Raw genomic sequence first — 17,182 nt, 5'->3', positions numbered from 1 at the left:
TGACTTCATGGAAGGAAGCAGAGGATGATGGTGGAAGGTTGCTTCTCGGACCTAGGAGTGCAGGTGCATGGCTCCTTGAAGGTGGAGTTGCAGGTAGGTAAGGTGGTCAAAAAGGCTTTAGGCACATTGGCCTTCATCAGTTAGAGTATTGAGTATAAAAGTTGGGAGGTCATGTTGCAGTTGTACAAGACATTGGTGAGGCTGCATTTAGAGTATTATGTTCAGTTCTGGGCACCATGTTTTAGGAAAGGTCAAGCTGCAAAGGGTATAGAGAAGATTCACGAGGATGTTGCTAGGACTAGAGGGACTGAGCAATAGGGAGAGGCACCCTTGATCCACTGTAGATTGCCTACCATTGCAACAGGCCCACAGCAGACACCATCTTCCTGGTCGTAACCTCATCTCTAGAACACCTACACAACAAGGACCTATGGCAGCATCCTATTTATTAACTATAGCTCAACATTCACACCATAAACCCATCCAAACTCATCTACAAACTCCTTGACCTAAGAGTTCCAGAGAAACAGTCCAATGTCCACAATGAGGCACAATGATTAAAATATCAGTTTCCACTAATTACAATGCTGAGAAAATATATTCTGCACTCTGGTATTTTTCTCTTTGCTATACCTGTTGTGCTTGATTGATTGTATTAATGTACAGTATTATCAGGTTTGATTGGATAGAACATAAGCAAAAGCTCAAAGGCAACTAGTGGTGGGTGATAAATGTTCGGCTTGACAGTCACATCAAGATGCTTGTAAAATGAAGAAAACTCTTCCCGACGTCTCTAAAGCCGATCAGCCCGACACCCGTCTGATCTCTCTAAGCTCCTCTATCGCCAGTACCCCTCCCTATCTCTGTAGCTTCCTCCAATTCCGCAGATGGCCAGCAACAGAATGATTTGGAAGAAGCTCTTAGGGATTTTATTATAAAATATCTAGATTCATGAAATACATAAAAATCAGAACCGCCCAATGTGTGACAGTGAACAGGTGAATAATGTTCCCAGTGTCTGATGCACCACATCATCAGGTAATGAAAGGCTGTGCAAGAGTGCCTTCACTGATGAAATGTTCACTGGTTAGTGTTGGCAGAGAATGTAAAACATCAGCAATAAGCCATTGGCAATAGGTGACCCTTCTTCAGCCCTAGAGAGAGGGACCCAGGAGCTTTAGGGAGGTGTAGACAGTCCAAGGTCGCTTCTCATAACCATGGGGAGAGGGGTGTCAGAACCTGGGTGGGGTCTCGACCAGAAACGTCACCCATTCCTTCTCTCCAGAGATGCTGCCTGGCCCATTGAGTTACTCCAGCAGTTTGTGTCTGCTTTCGAGTCACCCTGGAATTTTCTTTTGGTTCCTCACTCGGTCCTGAACTCCGGCACTTTCCCCCGGGATGTAAATAAATGAAAACTAAAATTGGGACGAATGTCCCTGGAGCGTCTGTGGAACATCAGCGGAGATACGGTCAGTAACAATGAGCACAGAGCAGGTATGTGTAACAAACCACAGTCTGGGACAGAGAGTCAGGGAGGCTGGGGGTTGGGTCATCACTGGTCACAGTAGAACCCCTGGTGTTGAACACGTTTCTCCTAAGCGGCCCAATGAGAAAATGATCGAGGTTCCAGTCGGAGGGAAACTCACTCCTATCATCCTCCCTTTGCACTGGAGATGGGCATCGGTCCCCAGTAACTGGGCACGTGCAGAGGCACTCACTGCCCAATGGACGTAGCAGATGGCCGCGAGTTGGAGTCTCTCTGTCAAGGGGTGACCGAGTTGGTGTCTCTTCCCAGGCGGTGTCTGTGAATGGGGTCTCTCTATCTGCTTAACTGCTGGAATTTAACGAACCACGTCCAATCCATTCTTCAATCACAGCATCTCCGCCATTTCTGTAGGACAGAGAGCAGAGGTGAAGAGACCAGTGAGTGCCCATTGACAGACACTTCTCAGTGTCCCCACTCCAACCCCCCTTCCCTCACAAAGCAGCAGCTCAATACACACTGTCCCTGTCCCATTCGACACGTGCGCCCCGGTATTACTCTTGTGAGTCTGCCCATTCCGAGACCCAAATCGTCACGAAATGCCATGGAAAACGTCTTGACGCCAACACACACCCCATCTCCAACTTCACAGTAACTGGGTGTGTGGGGGACAGTGTACCCCAGTAACTGGGCCTATGGGGGACAGTGTACCCCAGTAACTGGGTGTGTGGGGACAGTGTACCCCAGTAACTGGGTGTGTGGGGGACAGTGTACCCCAGTAACTGGTGGTGTGGGGGACAATGTAACCCAGTAACTGGTGGTGTGGGGGACAATGTAACCCAGTAACTGGATGTGTGGGGGACAATGTAACCCAGTAACTGGGTGTGTGGGGGACTTCTGTCGTTTCCCACCTGTGGTCCTTTCTCAGTTCCTGGTTCCACTCTGGGGTGTCAGTGATGGGCTACAGGAGACCCCCGCTGGGGACCTTGCTTTTGCTTACCATTCCTGTTCATCCTATTGTTCTGGCCAAGCTAGATGACTGACTTTGGATTCCACAAGACTGTAGGGGGATGAACACAGGTTACAAGACTGTAATCAGCGATCTGCTTAAAGGAACCCCTCTACAATCCACATTACAAATTCTTCCCCATCTTCCATTCTCTGCCCATTCTCTGCCCATTCCTCTCACAACCCTGCACCTCCCACCTACTCTCCTGCCCTTTCTATCGTCTTGCCCACATTCCCTGCCACCCCCCCCCGTCACCGCATCAGCTCCTCCCACCCTTCCTACCCCTTGTTCTGCACTCCCCTGACGCCCCCACACTCCCCAAACTGGTGCAGACACTCACAGGTGCAGAATGAAGCACGGCTCTTTGGATCTTCTTGGCGCCAGTCGACCCAGCCGGCATGCAGCTCGGTCCATGTCACATGTCTTGCACTCAGCACGCAACGGTAAGTGATGAAGAGAACTCCAATAATCGCAATCAGAACCCCAATGGCGATCAGCATTATCACCCACCACGGCAATCCTGTAGCTGGTGATGAGAAAAGACTCAGTGACTCCAACCCCATCGTCTCTCCCAGTGACACGGGGTGGACAGATCCACTCCCCCCCCCCCACCCCCAACCCCAGTATCATGCCCCCCCTGCCACTCCCATCTCTCCCCACTAAACCCCAAACCAGTGCCTGCCATCCGGTTTCCTCTCCCTGTACAGCCAGTCCTGTTGGGCATGTCCCAGTGGCCAGAACTACATCAGCAACAGGTCGCATGGCCACAGTAGCTCAACCATCTCCCATCTGCCACACGTCCTCACCCCATCTTCGACTCCCCCTTATTTCAACACATTCCCTCCCTGTATACAGTCTGCCCAATCATTAGAATTTCATAGATTGGATTCTTTTAACACCAGTGAATGGTGGTCTTACCAGCCCAATCTCTCAGCGACCACTCAGTCGCACAGCATGGAAACAAGCTTTTCAGCCCAAATAGCCCATGCCAACCAAGAAGGCCCATCAACACTGGTTCCACCTGCCCAAATTTGACCTGTATATTTCCCAACTTTTCCTGAATTTTATGTATTATTCTACTTCCTGCCTTAACTACCTCCTCGGGCAACTCATTCAATATACCCACCACCTTCTATGAGAAAAAGTTGTCCCTCAAGTTCTTTTCCCCTCTGTCCTCTCGTTCCTCCTTCCGCTACTCTGGGAAAAAAAGACTGTACATTCACCCTATCTATTCCTGTCGTGATCCTTTACACGTCTATACAATCCTGGGCTCTAAGGAATAGTGTTCTAGCCTCCTCAACCTCTCCCTGTAGCTCAGGCCCTTGTCCTAGCAACTTCTTCATAAATGTTCTCTGCACTCTTTCTACCTTAACAATATCCTTCCAAAAGCATGGTGCACAAAACTGAACACAATAGGGAGGTTGCACGCAAGGTCATCAGGTCAAAGGGCGTGACGCACGAAGCAGCTTAATCCTTCTGGAGGACATGGCAGCCTCCGGCATACACTGTTAACGCACGAAACGCGTACTTTCTTACCTGTTAAAATCTGCCGAAATGGTCAATATTTGCGCTGTAAATAATTGTGGAGTGTGACTGAGTGCGCTGAACCAAATGCTCTAGTATCTTTGTTCTGAACCCGAACAGCAAGGTGTAGGCGGCTGAAGGAGCGCATCCCTCGGGACAGCCCCCACTCTCCCCCCTGGAGTCAGCGCTGTCTGGTCACAGCTGCCCTCCAACCACCCTCCACCTGTGCAACCACACGGTCACGGGATGTGGGCTGCCAGCGCCCACACACGGGGCCGCGGCTCCGGGCAGCGGACACACGGGGACGAAAACCCGGAAACACCCGGAGATAATAGTGTTTAATGGTTTCTCTATTATCACATGTACCAATGTACAATGAAATACATTTCGTATAGAATTCAGCACGACTATCCCCGTTCAGGAGCACAATTCCCCAGTTAGTACAGAATATGCAGAGCAGCCCACTGAGTCTATACGCAAGAGGTGCCATTTTGGCTCCATTTTACAGTCCCACACCACAAAAGCCTGTGGCAGCCAGCGACTACATTTCAATCGTCCTCCGAACCAATGTGACTCACCTGACCCGCTTCAGTCCTTGTACCCCAGGGTGCACCTCCCGCAGTCGACCTTGAGAGCGTGGAAGGCAAGATTGCCCAACCCCGGTCCCTTCGACTTCTTTCTTTCTCGCCAAGATTCACAAGACGTTGGTGGAAATACTGGGTCTCTGCTATACTTCCGATTCTCCCAAGTGAGCAGAATCCCGTGAACATCCGTACCCATATTGTGACACTCCCCCTTCGCACTTTGCAAAAGTACCTGCATGTTGAACGTTCTCCCAGATTGTGACTTAATTTTCCCACAAGGGCACTGTCTTCAGCATGACACACAGCTCAGCATGGAGATCACCAGACTTTTCACAATTCATGCACTCTGCTATTTCTAGACTGGAGAACTCCATGTCCCTAGTATAGTTTTGTTTAGGTTAGGTTAGTTTAGAGATACAGCGTGGAAACAGGCCATTCGGCCCAACGAGTCCACACCAACCAGCCATCCCCGCACATTAACACCATAATTTACACTTATACCAAGCTAATTAATCTACAAAGCTGTATGTCTTTGAAGTGTGGGAGGAACCCAAAGATCTTGGAGAAAACGCACGTGGTCACGGAGAGAACGTACAAACTCCGCACAGACAACACACATGGTCGGGATCGAACCCGGGTCTCCGGAGCTGCAAGTGCTGTAAGGCAGCAACTTTACTGCTGCGCCACCATGCCGCCCTGTAGCTATGCGAGAGGTTGCAGCCCATACATGAGTATTTTCAGGGTTGTTCCTCAGGTCGTGTTGTACTTCAGCCCCACTCTCCTGATCTTTGGGCACCTGCTACTGAGGGGAGTGGATTATTCAGATGATCTTCAACAGATCATCCATCTGCTGCTGAGCTTGACCAAGGTGGACATTCATGGGAGCAGGCAGTGGGCTGTGGAAGGTTGGTGTCCACTGGCTCCTTGGAGCTTTCTGGGACCGGTGAGGACTGAAGTGCATCCTTAAGTCGAGAACCATGTGAGTATTGTGATGGAAATTAATTGGTAATAGGTGAGAGAGGAAGATATTATGTTTCCTTAAGTTCAGGTGGTTAAAAAGGGGTAATGACTGAGATATAGATTGAGTGAACTACAGGAAATTTTTCCAACACAGGTTTAGGACAAGGCGGAAATTTAAAGGGGATGCAACGAGGACCTTCTTTACCCTGACTGTGGTAAGTACCTGGACCACATTTCTGAAGAGTGATGAAAGCAGAGTCACCAACAGAATTTAAGAAGTGTCTAATCAAGCCCAGGCACAGAAGGCTACGGGACAAGTCCTTGGAGATGGGATTAATAAGACACAGACAAAAAGATGCAAAGTGCTGGAGTAAATCAGCAGGTCAGGCAGCATCTCTGGAGAACATAGATTGAAATGTGAAGCCAGAGGAAGGGAGATGGGTGGAACTAACCAATTTTAGGTAGTTAACCAACAACCCCTTTCCCTGTCCCAGTCCCGTTTCCCATATCACTTCCCCTCACTCCAAATTTAATGTCTCTTCTCTCTGTATCGCAAAGCCTTTTGTCTTCCCATCTCTGGAATGTGTCCAACTATATGCCAATCAAAACTCCCTCACCTGCATCCACCGATCACTTGCCACCCCCCCATCCAGTTTTCACCCCCCTACTATAATCAACCCGAAATGTTACCCATTCCTTCTCTCCAGAGATGCTGCCTGTCTCACTGAGTTACTCCAGCATTTTGTGTCTACCTCCAACATTCTTGAAAGGTGCTGCTTGACCCGTTGAGTTACTCCAGTACTTAGTGTATTTTATGGGGGATTCATAATGAGGTGTCCCGCAAGTTGGCGTTGACATGATTGGCCAAATGTCCTGTATGACCTATCACTAATATTTAAATAAACCACTTTCTTTACTTAAAACGTCTCCAAACCAAACCCAATTCCCCCACTGACACTCACCAGGGTGTTCACAGATGTCCTTCAGCAGGATCTCTGCTTTGTTCTTACTGATTGGGTTACTGGCCTCGCACTTGTACACAATGCCCGCGACCGCTCCACTGTGATGAATCTCTACCGTATCTCTGTTTTCCTGGAAGTAATGGATGCTGTCGTTTCCCAGAGGTTCACTGTTCTTCCACCAATTGAATCTGGTGGGGTTGCCCAAGGTCACGGAGCAGGTCAGGAGGAAGAAGTTGCAGATACTGGTGATGTTCTTTGCCTTGACCTGTGTTCCTGATATGGGCTCTGAGGTTGGAACGGAAATTAAAGATGAGTAAAGGAGCTTTCCCCCTTCCAAAAATCCCCAACTAACCCCCATCGCCAACAGCCACAAGTGAATTTCAAGCCGATCCCATTAATTTCCTTCCACCAGTTTAAACTCTTCTCCTCATCCCCACCCTCTTCAGTTCAGCCCACTGGTGCAGGAGGAAGTCTGTACATATGCTGCGCTTCCTTCCCGACCACTGCCCTCACTCGTCAACAATGTCATAAATCTTCTCAGCCACTAAACTTAGCCTCTGGTGGAGAGAATTCCAAAGACACGCCCCTCTGAGTAAATAAATTACTCCCTTTCTCTGTCCTGAAAGGCCAACTCCTTATTCTGAGAATGTAACCACTGATTCCGGGAACCTCAACTTACATCTTACATGGGTGGTGCATGACTGGTCCATGTGGATGGCAGTGAGGAGGAGAGCTCCAGGCTGCAGAGAGGTGGAGATGGGCTGGTTAGCTGAGTAGGGTTGTGGTAAATAGAGTTTAATGGATGGAAGTACAAGGTGATACAATTGGAGAGTTGAAACAGGTCCAGACGATAGGCAATAAATGGGAGGGTGGGAGTGTGGTGGAGGACACAAGGAGCTGGAAGCGAAGAACCCTGATGGAGTTGGGATATCAGCATGGGTTAATCAGGCAGACAGGATGCTTTGCTTTCATTGAGATGGAAGTATAGGAGGAAGGAGAGAATGCTGGAGCCGTGCCCAACACTGACGACAGTTCTCATCACCACATCCCGGGAGGAACAGGCTTGTGTTGGAGGATACAGAGGGGATTTATTAAGATTTTACAAACTGGGATATTATCGCTGTGCAGAATCATGGGAGAGGCAGAGTTGTTTTCCCCGGAATAGAGGCGGCTGAGAGGAAAGAGTTTGAGGGGTGTAAAATGATGAGGGGACCGTGACCGAGGGGGTTTCAATAAACTGGGGAATGCCCATGATTTGCCCTCACCCATTAATTAGGAGGGTTCAGGAGCCGGTGAAACCCAGGACCTCCGCGGCAGTCTCACTCACCGTACACCTCCAGTCGGACTATCGTTGGAGTTTCAGATCCTGAATTTGTTACAAAAATCACCTCGTAATCAGCAGTGTCTTCTATCCGTAGATCACGGATTTCCAGTTCATAGTTCCTAACTTTAAAAGTTACCCGTTTTTTGTACTCCATAGTACCAAAGTATTCAATGTTGTTCTTTGAGTATTCCGCTATCCTGATATTGGGTAACCGTTTCCACACCACCTCAGTAATATGTGGTCCAATAGCCATCCCAGTAGGTAACAAGGCCATTTGTCCCACAGTTGTGATCACAGGGCGAGGGTCAGCCCCAGTCCCAGCTGAGGAGACAAGAGAGGCAGTTAGAAGAGTTTAGTGACTGGAGGAAGAATCGGAGCTGGGAGAATCACAGAGCACAGGAGCAGGGCATGCGGCCCATCGTCTGGCTCCCAGCTCTGTGAGAGACCGGCCCACAATTCCTACATCACACAGTGAGCCCACGGGGGCAACAGAGTGAAGATTCTCTGCACCCGGGGCTGAGGAAGGAAATTACAGCCTGCAGCCAGATATCGACGGACGGGTCAGGGGGCAGACACGGCAAATGGGACCCAGCCTGGTGAAGGGCTGAGGGTTTACGAAATTCCATCAGTGCACAGATTAGATACAGAGGGAAGCTCCTCTAAACTGTCCTACATAGGCTGGACATGGAGGTTGTCCTCTCCACTTACATTGACAGCATGACCCTCACAAGCACAGATCCTGTTTAGTCATGGAAGATGCGCAAGTGCCAGTGGGACATTGGCCTCATCCTCCACACAAATCAATTTGGATAAGTCTTTTGTACTCTCACTACCGCAAGTCAAATCCTGGGGTATACCTTGAGCCAGTAGAGACCCAGTGATTCCCCTTGTCCCAAAAGGAATCCATCAAATTGTTCTGGACCTTGGTGGCATGGGGAATGGCCAAAGTCTCTAACGGGTACAACGGCATGGAGGTCACCAGTTGGTTTTTAACCAGTGCTCAGTCCGTGTAGGAAAGCACTCAGAGCAGTTCTGCCAGGTGATGAATTTCACCACCAAATCCTGCCCGTTTGCTGGCTATGCTTCATCAACGGGGTTCAGGTAGACGCCCCGGTAGAGGAGGTGGGGGGTGCGGCAAGCAAAAGGTCTCATCTATTCTAGCAGGGAGTCCAGCTGCCAAGGCTCCGTAATGTTTATCGCAATTGATCTGAACACAGGACGTGTCTGTAATTCTCTGTAGCACTTGCATACACTCTGCAGATTTGCAAACAGTTGTAACTATTCTGTCCGGCTGCACTGAGTGTCTCTCCTCCTGAAACCCTACAGCTTCTCCACGATCTACAAAACACGTCGAGATGTGATGGAACACTCTCCGCCTGCCTGGGTGATTGAAGCTCCCAACAACTCTCGAGATGTTCAACATCATCAACAACAAAGCACGTGCTCGATCAGCTCCCCATCCAGTGCCCTAAACACTCCCTCCACTACTGGTTTACAGTGGCTGCAGTTGTAGTTATACACAACACTGAAACGCACTCATCAGCCCAACTCACCAATGCCGATCATGCTGCCTACCTAAGCTAGTCCCCATTGTTTCGCCTATATCCCTGTTTCTATCCATGTATCGTTCCTTTAATTGTAAACGTATCCAGTTTTACCACTTCCACTGGCAGCCTGATCCATACATCCAAAAATCTGTGTTATGATTGGCCCCTTTATAATTTTTTTCCAAATCTTTTGCCCTCCAGTTGTTTGTCTTTTGCATAAAATCTCCTCCGAGCATTGCCTACTTTCATTTCACTGCACATCTCCGTATGTCCAAAAGTATGTGACAAATACAAAAAGTGATTGACAATTTCTGACTTGATCCATATGACATCCACCATGCTCTTGAAAAACTTGCCCCTCATGGCCCCTTTAATTTTTTTCCCCATCTCACCTTTACCCTCCATTTTTGGTTGAATACTCTCTCAAATTTAGGAGATCTGAGACTGGGGATCGTGCAAGGGAGACACCACCCCTTACAGGGTTCTCTAAGACACTTGGACACCATCTCAGACCGCCTGCACTCTAGATGCAGCTCTCCTCCTCACTGCTATCCGCATGGACAATTCTTGTTCCGTTAAAATCTCTTTTATCAAGTCCACGGACCATTATGGATCACAGCTTAAGGATAAGGGGGAAATCCTTTAAAAGACTGATGATGAAAAAACATTTTTTCAAAACACAGAGGCAGTGGATGAATGGAGAAAACTCTCTGCGATTATTGGTGGTCAGAGGGGGAGGGTTGGAGGCCAGATCAGTTTTTCCTATCTGGCTAAGAATTTAAGTCAGGGTGGTTTTAGATGGTGGCTAAATCCTTGTGGCTTACCCCAAGGGGGATCAGAGGGTATGGAACAGGCAGGTGAGCGGCATCTTTACTGGAGGGATCACTGAGTTGGATGGGATCAGCCATGACTTCATATGTGGCGGGAATGGCGGTGCAGGCTCGAAGATAGTGAGCTCCGAAATGGCCTACTCTGCACCGGCAAACTCCCCCTTCCCCCCTTCTATGTTTCTATGTAGCTGTCTCTGTCAATAAAATCTCCTCCGATTACAACCCTATTATTCCAACACCTATCTGCAATCGCCCCCCTAATTCCTCCAACAAGTACTGTAATACCCACAAAAGCTGGAGAAAGCGGGTCGCTCCTTACAATTTCTAACCCTTCTATCTGTAGATGGCTTACAAACACAGAACAAAAGACAAGCAATATTCTCAGGCACTGCCAAGTTTGTTCTACCAGATCAATACCGTAGCACCTCACCTCTCCTACCTCTGACAACTCTGGGGGATCTGAACACCTCCAGAGCCCCGAGGTGCCAGTGACAACCCACCAATATTGCATAGAATAACCATATTATCCCAGTCCCATGCTGTTATACAAAATACGCTGCATTTTCTCACCTGGATGAGAACCTCTCAAACCCACCACCTCTCCCACTGGGAAGGGACAAGTGCAGGGTCCTCTCCAAGTCACACACTAACTCTGCCAGACTGACCAGACCATCTCAGACCTCCTGCGTTCTTGGAGTTCTCCTCCTCACTGCCATCCGCATGGACAATTCTTGTTCCGTCTAAAATCTCTTTTATCATTTGCTCCCTCCCACGGAGCCCATTATGGATCCAGTTTGCTGTTCTCGCTCGGGTCCTCTGGCCTTTTGCTTTCTTCACCGTCTTAATAAAGACTGATGACGAAAAATCATAACTTGTCAAAAGCCAAGGAGGCAGAGATAGAATGGAGAAATACAGAGAGGCTGCGATTATTGGTGGTCTAGAGGGAGGGAGGGACGGGTGGATGGATGGAGGCAGAGATCAGTTTTTCCTATCTCGGGGCGTAAGAAGTTGGAGTCACGGGTGGTTTGGAAGTGCTTGGCTGGAAGCTAAATCCGATGTGAGCTTACCCACCCAGACAGGCCGCAAACACGGCGGCCCGGAACAGGCAGGTGAGCGACATCTTTAACCCTCTCCTGGAGCAAAGATCATCGCGCGGAGCAGGATGGGGTTGTGTTGTTGGGAAGAACTTCCGGTTCACTGTGGCGGGAACATTCCCGAAGGAAAGGCGTCGGGAAGCGGATAGTGAGCTCAGGGTCTGGGGGGGCGAGTCTCCGAAACCGGCAAACTCCCCCTTCCTCTGCTCGTCTTTTATACCCCAACCTCTTCTCCTCCCTCACCTTTACTCTGCCCGTCTGCCTCTCAGCAAGCGCCTTTCTTCGGCCCCCCCCCCCCCCCCCCCCCTCGCCCCTCTCTTCTAGTCCCCCTGCCCCCCCCGCCCCAGTTGAACTGGAGAAACAAGGAGCTGTAGATTACACAAAAAAGCTGGAGAAACTCAGCGGGTGCAGCAGCATCTATGGAGCGAAGGAAATAGGCGACGTTTCGGGCCGAAACCCTTCTTCAGACTGAGCTGTAGATGTTGGTTTACAAACACAGACACAAAAGACACGCTGGAATAATAGCGAATCAGGCAGTGTAGTTTAGTTTAGAGATACAGTGCCCACCAAGTCCCTGCCGACCCGTGCACTATCTCTATCCTACACACTGGAGGACAACTATGTGGGGAAACAACGTCTGGAACACCCAGAGAAAGCCCACGTGGTCACAGGGACAACGGACAAACTCCGCATAGACAGCAACCATAGTCAGGATCGAATCTGGGTCTCTGGCGTTTTAAGGCAGCAACTCCGCCACTGTGTTGCCCTATCTCTAGAGAACATGGAAAGGTGACTTTTATTCACATACTGGACCAAGTTTGGGGTCTGTTTCCCCAACGTGCGTTTGCGGGGGGAGGGGAGGCTGTGGCATCACATTCACACTAACCAACCCCCAAATACACAGGTGGGCGGAGGGGGAGACGGGGAGGGTGAGAAGAGGAGAGGGGGAGGAGGAAATGGAAGAGACTCGGGAGGGAGAGCAGAGCGGGATAGGGGGTTATTCCGTCCTGGGGAGGGCAGGAAGGGGGGGGGAAGGGGTGCAAGCACCAGCCTTAAGAGTATTAGTTTTGCTTGGGGCTATCCCTGTGTCTTCAGAAGAGGAGTTTGACCTCTCCCAACCTCTCCCTATAGCTCTGACCCTCAAGTCCTGGTGATATCTTTGTGTCAACACAACCAAGCGGACATTATGGTGCAGATATTTCAAGAGGAAGTAGATACATTTTTGAATGATCTGGGAAAAGGGCTATGGGAAACAAACACATAAGAAGAGTTGAGATCTGAGGCAGATCAGGCAGAATCAGGTTTGAAGGCTTGAATAGCCCTATTCTTTATTCTATGTGCTATGTTAGGCCGCATTTAGAGAATTGTGTGCAGTTCTAGTCGTTGCATTACAGGAAGGATGTGGCTTTGTCAAAGAATATCGAAAAGGTTTACCAGACTGCTGCCGGAGGGCATTTTTTAAGGAGCGGCTGGACAAACTGGGTTTATTTACACTGTTACTTCAGAGACTGAGAGGGCGACCTGACCGAAACATAAAATTATGAGAGGCATAAACGGGTAGGTTGACAGGGAGTCTTTTTCCCCAGGATGGAAATGTCAAACACTAGAAAGTATTGGTTTATGGTGGAAGTGGATAGTTCAAAGGAGTTTGAAGAGGCAAGTTTTTATTTTTATGCAGAGACTGGTCCGTGCTGGAATGCACTGCCAGGGAAGTGGTGGAAACAGATATGAAAGTAATGCTTAAGAAGTATGTAGACTGATGCATGAACAGCACGGAACACAGGAAGATAGGCCTTGTGCAGGCAGATGGAATTAGTTTAGATTGGCATCATTGTTGGCAAAGACATTGTGGGCCAAAAGGCCTCTTCTTGTGTCATAGGGTCATGGAGTCATACAGCAAGGAAAAAGGCCCTTCGGCCCAACTTGCCCACACCATCCAACATGCCCCATCTAAACTAGTCCCAACTGCCAGCTCATGTCCCTCTAAACCTAGCATATCCAGATATCTGCCTAAATGTTTCTTAAACATTGCGATAGTACTTGCCTCATCTACCTCGTCCTGCAGCTTATTCCAGGCACACATCTTTATGTAAAAAAAATTATCTCTCGAGTTCCCATTAAATCTATCACCCCTCACCTTAAAACTATGTCCTCTCGTTCTCGATTCCCCTACTCTGGGCAAAAGACTGTGCGATTACCTGATCTATTCCTCTCATCATTTTGTACATGTCTACAAGAAACATAGAAAATAGGTGCAGGAGGAGTCCATTCGGCCTCCCGAGCCAGCACAGCCATTCATTGTGATCATGGCTGATCGTCCCAAGTCGATAACCCGTGCCTGCCTTCTCCCCATATCGCTTGATTCCACTAGCCCCTAGAGCTCTATCTAACTCTTAAATCCATCCAGTGAAAAAGGTTTTTCTCACCTCAGTCTTAAATGGCTTCCCCTTTATTGTAAGACTGTGGCCCCTGGTTCTGGACTCGCCCAACATTGGGAACATTTTTCCTGCATCTAACTTGTCCAGTCCTTTTATAATGTTATATGTTTCTATAAGATATCCCCTCATCTTTCCAAACTCCACTGAATACAAGCCTAGTCTTTTCATTCTTTCCTAATATGACAGTCCCGCCATCCCAGGGATCAATCTCGTGAACCTACGCTGCACTGCCTCAATCACACGAATGGCCTTCCTCAAATTAGCAGACCAAAACTACACAATACTCCAGATGTGGTCTTACCAGAGCCCTATACAACTGCCAAAGAACCTCTTTACTCTTATACTGAAATCCTCTTGTTATGAAGGCCAACATTCCATTAGCTTTCTTCACTGCCTGCTGTGCCTGCACGCCAACTTTTAGTGACTGGTGTACAAGGTGTACCCAGGTTTCGCTGCACCTCCCCCTTGCCTAACCTAACCCCATTGAGATAATATTCTGCCCCCTTGTTTTTGCCGCCAAAGTGGGTAACCTCACATTTATCTATATTATACTACATCTGCCACGCATCTGCCCACTCACTCAACCTGTCCAGATCACCCTGCAACCTCCTAACATCCTCTTCACAGTTCACACTGCCACCCAGCTTTGTGTCATCCGCAAACTTGCCTGTGTTGCTCCTAATTCCCTCTTCGAAATCATTAATATATATGGTAAACACCGAGCCTTGCGGCGGCACGCCACTTGCCACTGCCTGCCATTCTGAAAAGGACCCGTTCACTCCTACTCTTTGCTTCCTGTCTGCAAACCAATTTTCTATCCATGTCAACACCCTACCCCCAATACCAGTCTCCCGTGCGGGACCTTAACAAAGGCTTTCTGACAGTCCAGATACACAACACCCACCAGAGGATATGAAAATTTATTTCAGTTCCTCTACCCCCTTAGATCCTCTGTCCTCCAGTACATCTTGGAGATTGTTTGTGTCTTCCTTAGTGAAGACAGATCAAAGTAACTGTTCAACTCTTCTGCCATTTCCTTGTTACCCATAATAATTTCACCCGTGTCTGCCTTCAAGGGACCCACATTTGACTTTGCTACTCTTTTTCCCTTAACATATCTAAAGAAGCTTTTACTGTCCTTCTTTATATTCCTGGCCAGCTTCCCCTGGTACTTCATCTTTTCAGCCCGTATTGCCCGTTTTGTTTCCTTCTGTTGTCCTATAAAATTTTCCCCAATCCTCTGGCTTCCGGCTACTCTTTGCTGTGTTATACATCTTTTCTTTTAGTTTTATTCTATCTGTAACTTCTCTTCAGCCACGGTTGCCTCCTACTCCCCTTAGAATCTTTCTTCCTTTTTGGAATGAAATGATCCTGCGTCTTCTGGATTATGCCCAGAAATTCCTGCCATTGCTGTTCCACTGCTAGGATCCCTTTCCAGTCTACCTTGACCAGCTCCTCTCTCATGCCTTCATAGTCCCCTTTGTTCAGCTGCATCACTGCCACTTCCGATTTAACTTGCTCCTTCTCAAATTGCAGATTAAAACTAATCATATTATGATCACTGCCTCCAAGCAGTTCCATTACCTCGAGTTCTCTTATCAAATGTGGTTCATTAGACAACACTGAATCCAGAATTGCCTTTTCTCTGTGTCTAGCTGCAGCACCTGACTGACCATGTTCACACACTGGATGGATTCACTATGGAGCACCAGTGATGGTGAGGACATTGTGAGCAGCAGGTTCAGTGAGCAGTCCCACCAGCGATATCTGTACAGGCAGAAATCAATGGGTGGCCACTAGGTGGAGTACTAGGCCAGCGTAGATAGTAGAGGCATCCCATGTGACCAATCCCTTCCTGACAGAGGTTCTGCACAAAGATCCTAGAGGGACAATTTACACTTATACCAAGCCTACAAACCTGTATGTCTTTGGAGTGTGGGAGGAAACCGAAGATCTCGGAGAACACCCATTCAGTCACGGGGAGAATGTACGAACTCAGTACAGACAGCACCCACTGTAAGGCAGCAACTTTACTGCTGCACCACCATGACGCCCTTAATCCACTAGGGCACTAGGTTACAATAAACTTCCTACATATTCCAGGAATGCATCTCATAAAAATGGGAGAGGTTTAAATGCATTGTAAAATCTGCTCTCAGTTTCCTAGATCGGTATTGCTCTAATGGCTTCTTTGTATCATTTTCTTTGATTTAAACCATCCATTGTTTTGCATTTAGATTTTATTTTTCCCCTGTGGATCACAAGGCACTGTTTGTTTCAGGGGTGACTCTAATCTCCAGCGTAATTTGACAAGACAGCCAAGAAGGCAAACACAGGCAGTTCAGAGCTGCTGCCTGTATCGCATGAGAGAACAAGAATGAGACCAACTTGTTTTTTGCAGATCATCAACCCCTGACTGATGTTATCAATGCCGATGGTGACTCAAGGAGACTCAACCAGGTGGTGGTTTACAAAGGTCCATGCCCATTGTTCCTCATGGCATACCACCAGCCTCAACAGATCACCTAGTCATAGAGTCTCACAGCGTAGAAGCAGGCCCTTCAGCTCAACTTGCCCACGCTGGCCAACATGTCCCATCTACACTAGTCCCACATGACTGCATTTGGCCCATACCCCTCTAAACCTGTCCTAACCATCAAATAACCTAACAGAACTGTCATATGAGGAAAGATTTAAAAGACTAGGCTTGTATTCACTGGAGGTTAGAAGGATGAGGGGGGATCTTATCATATTGTTTACGGTGTACTATGTTTACAGATTCTGTTGTGCTGCTGAAAGTAAGAATTTAATTGTTCTATCTGGGACAAGCTAGATGCAGGAAATTGTTCTACATGACAATAAAACACTCTTGTTAGATGCAAGGGGATCTTATAGAAACATCTAAATGAATAAAAGGACTGAACAAGCTAGATACAGGAAAAATGTTCCCAATGTTGGGCGAGTCCAGAACCAGGGGCCACAGTCTTAGAACAAAGGGGAGGCCATTTAAGACTGAGGTGAGAAAAAACTTTTTCACCCAGAGAGTTGTGAATTTGTGGAATTCCCTGCCACAGAGGGCAGTGGAGGCCAAATCACTGGGTGGATTTAAGAGAGAGTTAGATAGATCTCTAGGGGCTAGTGGAATCAAGGGATATGGGGAGAAGGCAGGCATGGGTTATCGATTGGGGCTGATCAGCCATGATCACAATGAATGGCGGTGTTGGCTCGAAGTGCCAAATGGCCTCCTCCTGCACCTATTTTCTATATTTCTAGAACACTCATCCAGCAATCCTCGAGCCCACCAGCTCATCCCGTAGTCAATTCATCAGCTTTTCCATAAGAACTTCCATCAGTTCTTCCAAAAGAATGACAATCAGACAATCTCGATTACCCTCAGCCCATCAAGCAGCCCCTTAATTCGCACAGA

General features: G+C 48.2%; 1 protein-coding gene across 5 annotated transcripts; it reads right to left on the bottom strand.

Moving 5' to 3' along the window:
- Window positions 1–906: 906 nt before the first annotated feature.
- On the bottom strand, window positions 907–11,445 carry LOC129708729 (hepatocyte cell adhesion molecule-like). Of its 5 annotated transcripts, none has more exons than XM_055654681.1 (6): window positions 11,295–11,444; window positions 7,850–8,167; window positions 6,523–6,807; window positions 2,833–3,018; window positions 2,484–2,543; window positions 907–1,891 (listed from the first exon to the last, which is right to left on the bottom strand). In XM_055654681.1, exons 1-5 carry the CDS (start codon window positions 11,341–11,343, stop codon window positions 2,515–2,517), a joined length of 867 nt encoding a protein of 288 aa, XP_055510656.1. In that variant the 5' UTR covers window positions 11,344–11,444; the 3' UTR covers window positions 907–1,891; window positions 2,484–2,514. The 5 variants fall into 5 exon arrangements, with proteins under 5 accessions (XP_055510656.1, XP_055510658.1, XP_055510660.1 ...); XM_055654683.1 differs by having other exon boundaries at window positions 11,291–11,416; XM_055654685.1 differs by lacking the exon at window positions 2,833–3,018.
- Between the last annotated feature and the right edge of the window lie 5,737 nt (window positions 11,446–17,182).

The sequence above is a fragment of the Leucoraja erinacea genome, chromosome 24, assembly GCF_028641065.1.
Source record: "Leucoraja erinacea ecotype New England chromosome 24, Leri_hhj_1, whole genome shotgun sequence".
In the NCBI taxonomy this organism is placed as follows: domain Eukaryota; kingdom Metazoa; phylum Chordata; class Chondrichthyes; order Rajiformes; family Rajidae; genus Leucoraja; species Leucoraja erinaceus.
Note: the sequence above shows the minus strand (reverse complement) of the source record. Positions and strands in the feature narration are given on the sequence as shown.